This window comes from Puntigrus tetrazona, chromosome 18 (assembly GCF_018831695.1).
Source record: "Puntigrus tetrazona isolate hp1 chromosome 18, ASM1883169v1, whole genome shotgun sequence".
Classification (NCBI taxonomy): domain Eukaryota; kingdom Metazoa; phylum Chordata; class Actinopteri; order Cypriniformes; family Cyprinidae; genus Puntigrus; species Puntigrus tetrazona.
Window position 1 is genome coordinate 14,719,789 of NC_056716.1, and position 12,500 is coordinate 14,732,288.

General features: G+C 38.8%; 2 protein-coding genes across 2 annotated transcripts in view; one reads left to right on the forward strand and one right to left on the reverse strand.

Annotated features, from left to right (window-relative positions):
• fli1 (Fli-1 proto-oncogene, ETS transcription factor) overlaps positions 1 to 8,099 on the forward strand; it is a 23,728-nt gene extending 15,629 nt beyond the window's left edge. Inside the window, 4 exon segments of the mRNA XM_043264916.1 lie at positions 4,121 to 4,180; positions 4,394 to 4,456; positions 4,546 to 4,593; positions 6,041 to 8,099. Of these exon segments, the coding sequence (XP_043120851.1) occupies positions 4,121 to 4,180; positions 4,394 to 4,456; positions 4,546 to 4,593; positions 6,041 to 6,570 (701 nt within the window). The 3' untranslated portion in view covers positions 6,571 to 8,099.
• A 1,283-nt stretch (positions 8,100 to 9,382) lies between these two features.
• LOC122362552 (ATP-sensitive inward rectifier potassium channel 1-like) lies at positions 9,383 to 12,316 on the reverse strand. The gene is made up of 2 exons (XM_043264069.1): positions 12,093 to 12,316; positions 9,383 to 11,044 (listed from the first exon to the last, which is right to left on the reverse strand). The coding sequence occupies exon 2, from the start codon at positions 11,029 to 11,031 to the stop codon at positions 9,913 to 9,915; it is 1,119 nt and encodes a 372-aa protein (XP_043120004.1). The 5' UTR covers positions 11,032 to 11,044; positions 12,093 to 12,316; the 3' UTR covers positions 9,383 to 9,912.
• Between the last annotated feature and the right edge of the window lie 184 nt (positions 12,317 to 12,500).

Consider the following 12,500-nt stretch of genomic DNA (forward strand, 5'->3'; position numbering starts at 1 on the left):
ATATATATATATATATATATATATATTATAAAATTGTGCAATTATACTCAAATTACACATTTAAAAGTAAACCTAAAAAAAGTAAAAATTAACTAAATGTAGGCTTATTATTTCCCAGGCTTATTTATTTAATCTAAAATGCTATATAATATTATTATATTATTACAATATGAAATATTATCACAATTTGTTATTAGTTATTAATTAAAATGATTGGTTTTACATGTAAACATATACTAAAATGTCATTCATTTCTGTTATTAAAAGCTGAATTTTATATATATATCATTTTATATATATATATATATATATATATATATATATATATATATATATATATATATTTGTTTTTTTTTTTTTTTTTTGTATGATTATAAAACAGTTTGTTCTGTAAAAAGTATTACCATTTAAATAAATAAATACCTATATATATATATATATATATATATATATATATATATATATATATATATATATATATATATATATATATATATATATAAAATATTTTATTATTTTTATTTTAAATTATTATTTATATATTTTTTTTTATTTAATTGCCTATTTATTTGTGTGCACTATTGAGTATTGCCACATTCGTTCTCTAAATAGCTTCCTAAAACCTAAGGTGTCCGTTTCATTCGTGATGCTGACTTTGAAGGGAACCGTCTGCAGGCCGCAGAGAGCAGGGCGACTCTCCAGACTTTGGACCAGAGCCTACGAATCGCGCCGCGTTTTCTCTCCTTTTCTTTCAAGCGTAATTGCAAGAGCGCTCTCTACATAAACAGCCAGTCGGACAAAAAGCCGAAGCGCATGCGGACGTCGCTTCGGTTAAAAACCGGCCACGTGCACTGGACTGTTTAAAAGCGGAGCGCGTCTAGACGGCCGGGCGAGAGTCTTGTTTTGACTAGAGAGCAGAAGTCTGGTCTCTTGAGGAGACGCCACACCCAAACACAGCACTAAACTCACACACCTTCCGCGCCCCGACGCTGGCAGAGAAAGCCTCTCCGTATCTCTCCGTACTCCAGACAGTAGCGATGACCGTGGCTGTTTTCTTTGTGCATTCCTCCGATGCGTACGCTCTGCTCTCTGTTCTCTCCATCGCACGCGGCGACCCTCTTCTCTTCTCCTGGCTGCTGTGTGTTTTTTCATGGCGCAGGGGGGATGAAAAACCAGGGAAAAAAAGGCCAGTAAAACAAAGAGAGGTTGTGTGAGAGCCTCGGCAGGCAGGAAACGTAACTCTCTCAGGACCCTCGCTCGCTCTCTCTCTCTCTCCAGATCAGATCCGACAGGGAAGGATGGGAGATCGTTAGAGAGAAAGAGGACAGGGAATGATAGGAGAATGTTAAACGGGAAGCAACTTTAGCCAGATATGACTCGGGATCGATCGCAATGAAACTGTAATTCTTTCTTTTCGCTCATTATGTTTTTAAAAACCCATATGCTGATACCGAAGGCTGATTTTTGAAGAATCTTTACACACGTTGAATGGTTAGCGACACGTTTTGGAGTGTTTTGTGACCGAGTATCAGTGCAAGTGAAAATACATTAAATACAGTCCTAGAGCCATCTAGCACACTTTTATGCTTCAAGATGATTGTTTGTGTATTTGTTTATTCATTTAGCTTGAAGTGGTCGTCATAGACGGACAAAACTCGGACGTATACAGTTAGAGTTTATTTTTTATTCCTTTAATCTAGATCGAGTTCAACTGGATCAGAACAGGTCATAGTTAAAACTACATTAGCATGAACCGCTTTTCAGCCTAGCATATGATCTCTTATATTTTGTTTTATTTTATTCACTATTTATTTATTTATTCATTCATTCATTTCATAATTTCAAGCTTGATATGCTCATCGTAAACTGTCATTATGTGGAAATGTCCATATCTATTTTTAATCATATTAATCATACATTTCATTCGTACATTTATTCATTCTTTTTAATGTATTTTTTTACTTTTCAAGCTTGATGTTGTCATTAAAACCATATGAATTGTAACTTCCATTTAATTATTTTTATTTTTCAAGCCAATTATTGTCCTTATAAACCATATGAATTTTAATAAAATTTAGTCATTTAAATTAATTTCATTTCATTTTTTTCATTTAGTAATTTTATTTATTTATTTTTACTTATCAAGCTAGATATGGTCATCATAAAGCATATGAATTGTAATTTAATTAAGTAATTTAATTAATTAATTATTATTTTTTTTTTTACTTTTTAAGCCAGATCTTATCATTAAAACCATATGAATTGTAATTTAATTTAATTTAATATTTTTTTCCATTTAATTATTTGTATTTTTCAAGCCTATTTTTGTCCTTATAAACCATATCAATTTTGATAAAACTTAGTCATTTAAATTAAATTTCATATTTTATTTTTTTTTCATTTATTTATTTTTACTTATCAAGCTAGATATGGTCATCATAAAGCTTATGCATTGTAATTTAATTAAGTAATTTAATTAATTAATTATTATTATAATTTTTTTTTTTTTTCAAGCCAGATGTGGTCATTATAAACCATATGAATTGAATTTAATTTAATTAATGAATTAATTAATGTATGTATTTATTTACTTTTCAAGCCAGATATGGTCATTATAAACCATATGAATTTAATTTAATTTATATATATTTTTTTCCATTTAGTAATTGCATTCATTTATTTTTACTTTTTAAGCCAGGATATGTTCATTATAAAGCGTATGAATTGTGCTTTTCAAGCTTTACACAGTCATTATTATTAGAATCTGTCATCGTGTGAACATTTCTGAGGAAGTGTCTTGAAAATCTGAAACATCTTTTGGCGACTCCTTCCTTCATTCCAGCTAAAGTTAAAAAGACTCAGAGCAGGACAGATTCGTACTATTCTACAACGCGCCGAACGCTGCATTCAGAGACTAATGTCTTCTCTTGGATGCAATGATAAGCAGAAGCAGCGAAAGTCGTGCTCTTTCTCGCTCTCCGCGTTTCGAGATTAGTATCTTTCCTTTCTCTTGGATTCTGCTTTCGCCGAGAAACGCTGGCTGCGGATCCTGTTTTGCTTTTGAAACGCGGGCCATGCAGTTTTATCAGCGCTCTCCAAACCAAACATTTTCTTTGTCTTCAGAGGTTAATGTCTCGTAGTTCCACCCAAAGCTTGGCCGAGGTTCCCGGCGCGGTGACCAGAAGAGGGCAGTGTTACGTCACCGAGACCGTCGTACCGCGAAGGCTCGATTTCAGCATGCTAGCGCTGGGCCAGCATTTCTTAGCCGTCTCTGGCGGTTTGATCCGATCCGCTCAGAGCCCCCGTAAGCCCTTGAGGAAACACTCGCTCCGTAAACCACTAGCCAAACGTCCGTCGAGGGCATATAGAGACTTGATTAGTGCCAGTCATTGCTTAATTTCCGTTCGGGAAAAGAGGGATCACTGAAGTGCTGCAAGGCATGATGGGAATGTTTGAGAATGAAGGAGATTCTGGACCTTTTCCCTGGATGCTGTTGCAGAGCTGGAGTAAAAACACCCTTGCAGCAAGCACACATGCTTTTTGTACATTTCATTCATGCATCCATTCATTCACTCACCTGTGCACAAAATAAAAATAATAATTAAAATATTTAAAACTATTATTAAAATAAAACGAATAGTACTAAATAAATATAGAATTAAAAATTAATAATGATATCAAACATAATAATAATAGAGTTAGAGTTTATATTAATATAATATATAGTTTTTGGCAATATTTAAAATAGTTTTATTTGCAGTAAAATAATGTATTTTATTTAGTTTAGTTTAAGTGTATTTTTATAAAGAATGTTTGCAGTTAATTTATTTTATAAAAATTTTTTAAGCTCATTTTAGTTTAGTTAGCGCAAAGGAATCAACAAAAATCAATTTTTTGTTATATTTGCGATGCACTCTGTGTGATCTCTAAAAACAGAGCTTTTTTCCATCAGATGGACGAATATGTGAGCTGATTTGAGATGATTTAGAGCGGGATATGAACCTCAGCGAGGCTAATTTCTCAGGAACATTAACACATTTTCCAAAGGCATACTGAGCGTTTGGAAAAACAAAAGCGGCTTATGAAAACCCCACTTATTCTCTTCTTCTCTTCTCTTCAGATGCGTCTTACGATGCTGTACGGAGGGCAGGCTGGTCAAACAACATGCACAGCGGCAAAGGTGAGCGGTCAGAGAGCGGTCTTGGGTCTGGACGGTGATAGCGAGCGTCAGCCGACGGCCGGGACACCGAAGAGGCCCATTAAGTGCTTAGCAGTCGGGCCAGCTATCGCCCGTGTTTTCTTTGGATGAAGACTCGCGCGTCTGCTCGGCCAGACGAATGTGCTTAACTTTTTTCTCTCTCTCTCTCTCTCCTTCTTTCTTTCCATTTCTCAGGCTCTCCTACGGTGGTGTCTCAGAACGTGTCCAAGAACACTGAACAGGCTCGGCCTCAGCCCGGTAAGAAGCACACGTATGCGATCTCAAACACTTCGTCAAGCTTTAATGTTGAAAAGATCACGTCTCGATTAACTTCTCTTTCCTTTCAGATCCTTACCAGATTCTAGGACCCACCAGCAGTCGACTCGCTAACCCAGGTAACCGACCCATGAGAGCTAGTTTCTGAGCTGCACTGCATTTAGAGACGAATTCTGTTAAAACATTCATATTTTAATACAATTCTGGATGATGCAGGTTACTTTTATTGTTATGGCCACTAATTAAGAACTGCTTGATTCTATATTATTTCTGTTCTGTTCTAATATTCTATAAAATTTAATCTAAATAATTGAAAAACAAAACATTAAACCATTAAAATGAGTAGTTTTTCATTTGAATTTAAGTTTTAATCATTTATTAAAATGCATATTAAATGGAAATCATTTTTTTTTGGTTTTTCCTATAAAAAAGATTTTTTTTTATGAAATTTAAATCACTGCAAAAAGTGTAATATTTAAAAAAAATAATAATACATTTTTGTTTGGAATACTTGACAAGGCATCTCATTTTCTGTTAGTTTAAATTGAAAATACTAAAATAATTAAAACTGAAATAAAAAATAATAATATAATAATAAATAAATAATAAATAAATAAATAATAATATAAATCTAGAAAATCTAAATATTAATAAAAACTAAAATAATAATTTATAGACTATGCTAAAATAATGGTAACAATTAACAATAATTTGTTAACGTTATTGTATTAACTAACATGAACAAACAATAAATGATGGATTTGTTACACTATTTATTAATTTTTGTTAATGTTATTAACAAATGAAAATACAATAATTCATTGTTTATTCACGTTAGTTCACAATGCATTAATGTTGACAAACACAGCTTGCGATTTTAATAATATCTTAGTGTTTGCCGAAATAAACTAAGATTAATAAATGCCGTAGATGTATTGTTCATTCTTAGTTAAAACTAATGAACCTCATTGTGAAGTGTTACCAAATCTTTAGCATATTAGGTAAAGATAAAGATATTTTGTGAATTTCCTACCATAAATATATCAAAACTAAAATAAAAATATAATATGCATTGCTAAGGACAACTATAAGGGTCTCAATATTTATTTATTAAAATTTTTTGCACCCTAAGATTCCAGGGGCCTCATTTATAAAATATTTGAACCCATCCTAAATTTGATCTAACGATCATTTCTCGATGATTCATAGAACGAACGTACGAGCAGAAAACGCACATAGGCCTCTCTTTCAGACGTCGAACCGCGCAAATAAATGGTTTCAGCTCTTAATGTCATTAACATATAAAGTCATCATTAAAATTTAGAGCAGAGAGCTGCAGGAATAGCTTACGTTTTCAAAAACCTGCAATACCTGCGTGACGTTAAGCCGGCGTGGAGTTAAGCGTACGCACGCTTTATAAAAGAGGCCCTAGGTTTTCACATAGTTGTATCTCGGCCAAATATCGTCCTATCATGCGACGCATGCCGTTCGATGATTAAAATCTGGTCTTGCGGTCACTTAAAGCCGGCCTCTGGCGAAGCGCTGAGTTCGTGTGTGTTTGTCCAGGTTCGGGTCAGATCCAGCTGTGGCAGTTCCTGCTGGAGCTCCTCTCCGACAGCGCCAACGCCGGCTGCATCACCTGGGAAGGGACCAACGGGGAGTTCAAGATGACGGACCCCGACGAGGTGGCGCGCCGCTGGGGCGAGCGCAAGAGCAAGCCCAACATGAACTACGACAAGCTCAGCCGCGCCCTGCGCTACTACTACGACAAGAACATCATGACCAAAGTTCACGGCAAGCGCTACGCCTACAAGTTCGACTTCCACGGCATCGCCCAGGCCCTGCAGCCCCATCCCACCGAGTCCAGCATGTACAAATACCCCAGCGAACTGCCCTACGTGCCGAGCTACCACGCTCACCAGCAGAAGGTCAACTTCGTCTCGCCCCATCCCCCCTCCATGCCCGTCACGTCCTCCAACTTCTTCGGGCCCGCCGCCCAGTACTGGAGCTCTCCGACGGGAGGGCTTTATCCCAATCCCAGCGTGCCGCGTCACGCCAACTCACACGTGCCTTCCCACCTGGGCAGTTACTACTAAAACCCTTCGCCTTTCACCCCGCTGCCCGTACGCCGAAACTTGAACTGCACTCGACAAGAAGATAAATAAAAGCAAGCTGGAACCGGAGGGATTGTGGCCCGGAGAGTTAGCGCAACGTCGAAAGAAAGAGAAAGTAGAGCAAAACGGACCAAAAAATGGAGTACTACTTATTGGAGGATGTTGGGTTGGTGTTTTGTTTCGTTTCTTGTGCCTTTCTACACCGATAAAGCCAATAAAGACCACCTACGTACAAGTCGGCGAACGACCGAGAAAATAATCACTGTAAACTCACCCTGTGTGTTTAATGCAATCGTGAACCCAGCGTTTATATGTTTTTTTGGACCTGGTCCCCGCTTCCCTTTGGATTTTATTGAAAGCCGCTTCGGTTACGCGAGTTTTATCTCCTCAAGTCGTGACTGAAACTCTCTTTTCTACGCAAATCTGGCAACTGGAAAACACGTTGGCATGATTGTTTATTAGGAGCTTCTCAGGCTAGCTGGCTCAAGCTAAACTCATCTATAGCACTCCTCTATGCTGATGGCGTTGACGCGAAGCCCGCTTTTTCGTTTCTGACGCACGGTGTCCCGTTTCGTTGGCCAGTGAGAATCCACTCGATTTCATCTCAAAGCAGCCGGAGTGTTGAGTCCACGCGAGATTTGCGTCTCGGACGGATGGACTGAACGAACGCGGGCATCGCGCGAAGTACCTCTTCGACCGTTGAAACAGCAGCACGAGACGTTGAAACCAGAGATTCGCGAACGCTGTGCGTTTGTCAGACCTATTTGCTAGTAATTTTTTTTCGTTTTTTTTGATCAAAGGTCAACTAGGCATTAAAAGCATCTTACTGTATAAATTATGCAGAGCTATTTTCATATGTGACAGTGTTAAGAATCAAACGTTAATACGAGTTGACCTCGGTCAAAATGCAAACTTTTTTTTTTTTTTTTTTTTCTTTTTAAATCAGTTACTGAAGGTAGTTTTTACTACGTAGGTGTTTTGTATCTGTACATATGGGCAATAAGTTTATGAATGTTTTCTTGTATTTTTCAGAAAATGCTTTTTCTAAAGTTCTTGGTTGCATCGCCATGGCAATAAGAGGGTTATTTTGATACGTAGTTGATATTTTTATTCCTTTAAAGCAAATGTCTTACCAAACTTGCTTAGAGACAATCTCTTCTACGTAAGTAATCGTTCCCAAAGTGCCAAAACAATGCCTTAAAGCCAAAACGTCCGGACAGTGTTATACAAGCGTCTGCCCTTGTGTGTAGCATTAGGAAAAAAGCTGATTGAAAATCCCCAGCTCCTCATCTCTTTAAGGGATCACTCTCAGATATGAAGGAATTGTGCTATTTTATACATGCAAGTATTTGGATATTAAATTTATTACTATATAAATATATATGAAATATTGCAATTAACCTTTTTTTTCGTTAATTTTGTCGTTTCTGCAATTTATTAAGTATTACCTTTTGTAAAAGGGTCTGTTGTATAGGTAAAATGTGACAAAATAAATGTTTTTACATTAAAAATCTCTCCGTATAGCTTTTTTACTGCGCGTCATTTTGGGCCGAGCGTGATTTGAAGCGATATTTTGATCAAATTTGCCGAAAGGGTGTTGGTCGTGTGATCGCATGCAAATAATGTCATCTTTATCTCAGCTGTTAAATATTAAATCGCTCTGGTAAACAGATGAATAGGAAAATCCGCGCCTGGCATACACCGTTTGTGAATCAATCTTTCGGTCTGGACCGCGTGATATTTCATCTAATCCAGGACCGGTTGATCATGAACAATCGTAGGCGCATCTGAGGATCACTGTGACATTAAATCTGGCGAGCGTTCGTTTATTTGGATTTTGATCTACTGTTTTGGTAAGAAAAGGACTAGATCATAAAAAATGAAAAACCTACTGGAAATTCTGAGATGAATAACGTGAAATAATAAAAACGAAAGAAATCGGTGACGTAATGTCAGTGTTAAAGGATTGCAAACACATGGATAGTCCTAAGGTAAGATATATTAATTCTAAGTGTTTGGCAGTAAGAGCTCTTCAGAGCATTATCTCCATCCCACGTCTAATATATTTTAAAGCCTCTTTATTATTTGATGTGTCATGTAGTGAGTCAGCAGACCACGGCCTCAGACAGCAGCGCTCCATCACGCACCACCCTTTACTTACGCACAACTCTCCACGCTTACACTTTATGAGCTTTGCAAATTTCCAAGTAGTCAGCGCCGCTAAGGGCACAGCTGTGACACTGACTGCTTTGTTTGGCTTCATGTGAAGAGACTTTCCTGCAAGATCCACACTAGCTAGGCCCTGCCGGCTCCAGTGGAACCAGGGACCAGAAATGAATTGTGTGCGTGTATTTTATATTTTGTATGCTAGAATTATATATTGTATATAACATGAATTCTTTTTCATGAAAATTTTTATTATGATGTTTTATTGCGTTAGTAAGCTGCATTTTATTAGCTGTTTACTTAACAAAAAATTTGAATGCACAATTAAAAAGAAAAAGGAAAAATGTTTGGCAATGGATTTTATTAAATACATATTAAAAAAAAATAAATAAATAATAAAAAAAAAAATATATATATATATATATATATATATATATATATATATTATTTTATTTATTTATTTATTTTTTAACATATATATATTGGTGTGGAATGCATATTTCCTAAATACAGATTTGCAAGCACCAAGGTGACTGTTTGTCATCTATTGCTTTGTCTTTTGCGCCCTCATGTGGTGAATACTAAAAATGTGATTTTTATCGTCATTTTCAATTAACGAATATACAAATTGCAATTCTTCTTTTTTTATTTATAAAAAAAGGATATTTACAAAATGATACAAAAAAATTACCTACACAATAACGAAATATTAACAATATCTATTCATTTACAAAGAAATACACAACCCCAGAGCGATTCAGAGCGTAAAAGCATCTGCTGGTTCACTGGAATCTGAAATCAGTACATCTTAGACTTTTTTATACACAGACAATCGTAATCTCATGAATCTCATATAATGAACTTTCAGTTAATACTCTCGCTCTCAATGACCCTGTAACAGAAGATACTTCTAGTTTCACTTCAAGTACAATTTACGCCTTTATATTTTTGATATTGTCAGAACAAAGCAACACTAGCTGCTCTTAAAAATAATAACTACCTGAAATAAAAAAAGTGACACTGCAATTCGTTTTTTAGTGGGTAGATAGGGAATAAAACTCTCGTCTTGCCTCTTGTGCTCGCTTTGAGAGACAAAGAGCATTCGTTTGCGTAGTGCAAGACAGCGAACATCGCTCAGTACATGTAAGTCAAAAAGCTTTACATCTTGGTGACGTTAGGCGTCTCGATGTCAATCACCTCAAAGCCCTGGTTGTCGATGCCGCTGATGGAGTGGTGATGGTGTCCGGCCTCGTTGTGATAGCAGTAGGTGCAATGAGCCGTTGGCACAGGTACCACCTTGGCGAAATTGGAGAAGTCCACTCGGTATTTTCCCTCCTTGCTGCGGGAGATGATCGGGAGAAAGTCGTAGCCCCAAATGATCTCCTGAGGAATGTAAGAAGTCCTGACCTGGCAGGAGGAGCTGGTGGACTCGGCCGTGCCGTCGAGAAACACCACGAGCTCAAACTCCTGCTGATGCAGGGTGTCCACCGCCATCTCGAAGAACGGGCTGGTTTTGTCGATGACGTGGTACAGGGTCAAAGGGCACACAAAAAACAGACTGTCCTTGCCGGATTCCACCATGAAGTCAATGCTGACCTGGTCCAAGATGACGGTCTCACCTTCTTGAGTGACCGTGGTCCTCAGGAGCTTGCCGTAAATCTGGCTACCGATCATCAAGGTCTTGCGCAGGTTGGCCACGCGGATCTGAAGGCAAAGGGTGCCCTTTTTGGGACAGATGACCGCCTGGTCGGTGAAGGTTATGGTCTTGGCTCTCTTCTTGGGAAGAGCGATTTTTGCCATCACCACGCCGCACCAGAAGCAGTTGATTATGGTGCCGATGAGACTCTGGATTATGATCAGAGCCACGGCTCCGGGACAGACGTCGGTGACGTACAAGTTTCCGTAGCCGATGGTGGATTGGGTCTCCAGCGAGAAGAGGAAGGCGTACGTCAGTGTGTTGACGCTGTAGGCGCACGCCGTGTGGTTCGCGGGAGGATTCTGCCACTTTAGGTCGCCGTTGTTTCTGGCGATCCAGTACCAGAGGAGGCCGAAGATGAACCAGCTGAGGGTGAAGGACGCCACGAAGTGCAAGATGACGAAGCGCCATCGGGTCTCCACGAAGGTGGTCCATATGTCGAGGACGTAGGCGAAGCGGTTTCGGTGCATGACGTTGCCGAACTCGATGTTGCATCGGCCGTCTTTGGTCACCAGGCGGTATTTGCGAACTCTCCGCTCTGATATATACTCCTTCACCACCTCTCTCAAGGAACGAGTCATGTTGATGGTCTGTCTGGGAAGAGAGTGAAGCGATATTTGTCAGAACCAAACCTGGCCAAAACAAAACAGCAGACCAGAAACTCTTGCAATAGAGAATGCGTTGTCCGACAGAATAAAGTATTTAGGGATAAACACTGCGTATTGTTATGCATGAAACAGGATAGCCGAATCTGTCCACATACCGTACGTGCGTGAACACATGAGATGATTTCAAGTTTTGAAAACAGTAAACAATTCTTTAGAATCTGGGCCGAACAACATTACCAGTAACTTCGAGGAACGCATTCCAGTAGCAATATTGTTAGTTGCTGAGGCTCTTTGTTAAATCACGTGAATCAGATCAGACAAATTCCGTGCTTTTTTAATAGGACGATTTATTTGAAGAACGCGCGAACGAGCGTGTTGTTAATTGTTTAGTAGCTATTAGCCGATCTGTTAGACCTATGCAAGATGGCGTCAGTACTTTTGCGTTTATAACATAGTACTGTTTAAGGAAAAGTTTTAGTACCTCTAGTGTTCTCTGAAATGCATGCACAGGTACGTTTTTGTATATTAAAAGGTTTCTCCGCAGGCTTGGATTCACCATCACGCTACTCGACTCGCCGCATTCTGAATGTTTCATTGTACTTAATTAGAGCAGTAAATAAAAGCGTTGATAAATGCAGGCGTCGCATGGCAAGCTCGTTCAGGGCAGTTAGCTGCGGGTAATCTCCGCTTATCTGTCGTTTATGAGCGGCTGAGCGCTGCTCGGTTCGCTCCGGATCCATTTGTTCCATCTCTGGAGTGTGCTTAATGTTTAATGCAGGGTCTATTAGAATACACATCAACTCTGTTCCGAAGCTCAATTACAGCACAGAATAGCAACTGTTCAGCCCAGCCAGAGGAACCCGCAGTTCCCGTCCGCCACCAATCATCTGCTCTGCAGATTTATGAATTTAATGTTCCCAAAATACCATGAGGGATATCGGTGCTGATGAGTGAAGCAGACTGCACGTCAGACGAGCGGAGCTTTGCACCGCAGACCCAAGAAAGCATGGCAGATGTAGAGAAGTTCGGCTTACCTGCTGCAGAAGTCCAGGTGCCAAAACTTCACTCTTCGCTCTCCGGTTCGCTTGCTTGTGCGTTTCGGTCCACTCTTTGCCGGCTTTTAAATGTGAGCTAAAGCAGGAAATCGGAAACAAACATGTGCGTGTTACTCATTAATAAGTCGTGACCGTCCTTAACTCTTTCACACTCTGCTGCTCTCTCTTTCTAGTCGGGTGTCTCTGAGTCTAACTCGTGCCCAACTCTTCCTTTTTGTAGGCTTCCCTCCTACTCACACAGTCATGCCGTGTTTATCCCTTGTTTATGCATACACAGAAATGCTTTACGCAAAGGGAGCGTGCAGGGTGCATTTACTCGAGACGGAAGTACTTATCCACACACACACTCCCGCACGACAAGCTGGAACCGCTGAACTGTTGAAGGTA

Bases quoted from the DNA above. Each gene is read 5' to 3' on its own strand.
- LOC122362552 (XM_043264069.1), bottom strand. From the start codon at position 11,031: ATGACTCGTTCCTTGAGAGAGGTGGTGAAGGAGTATATATCAGAGCGG.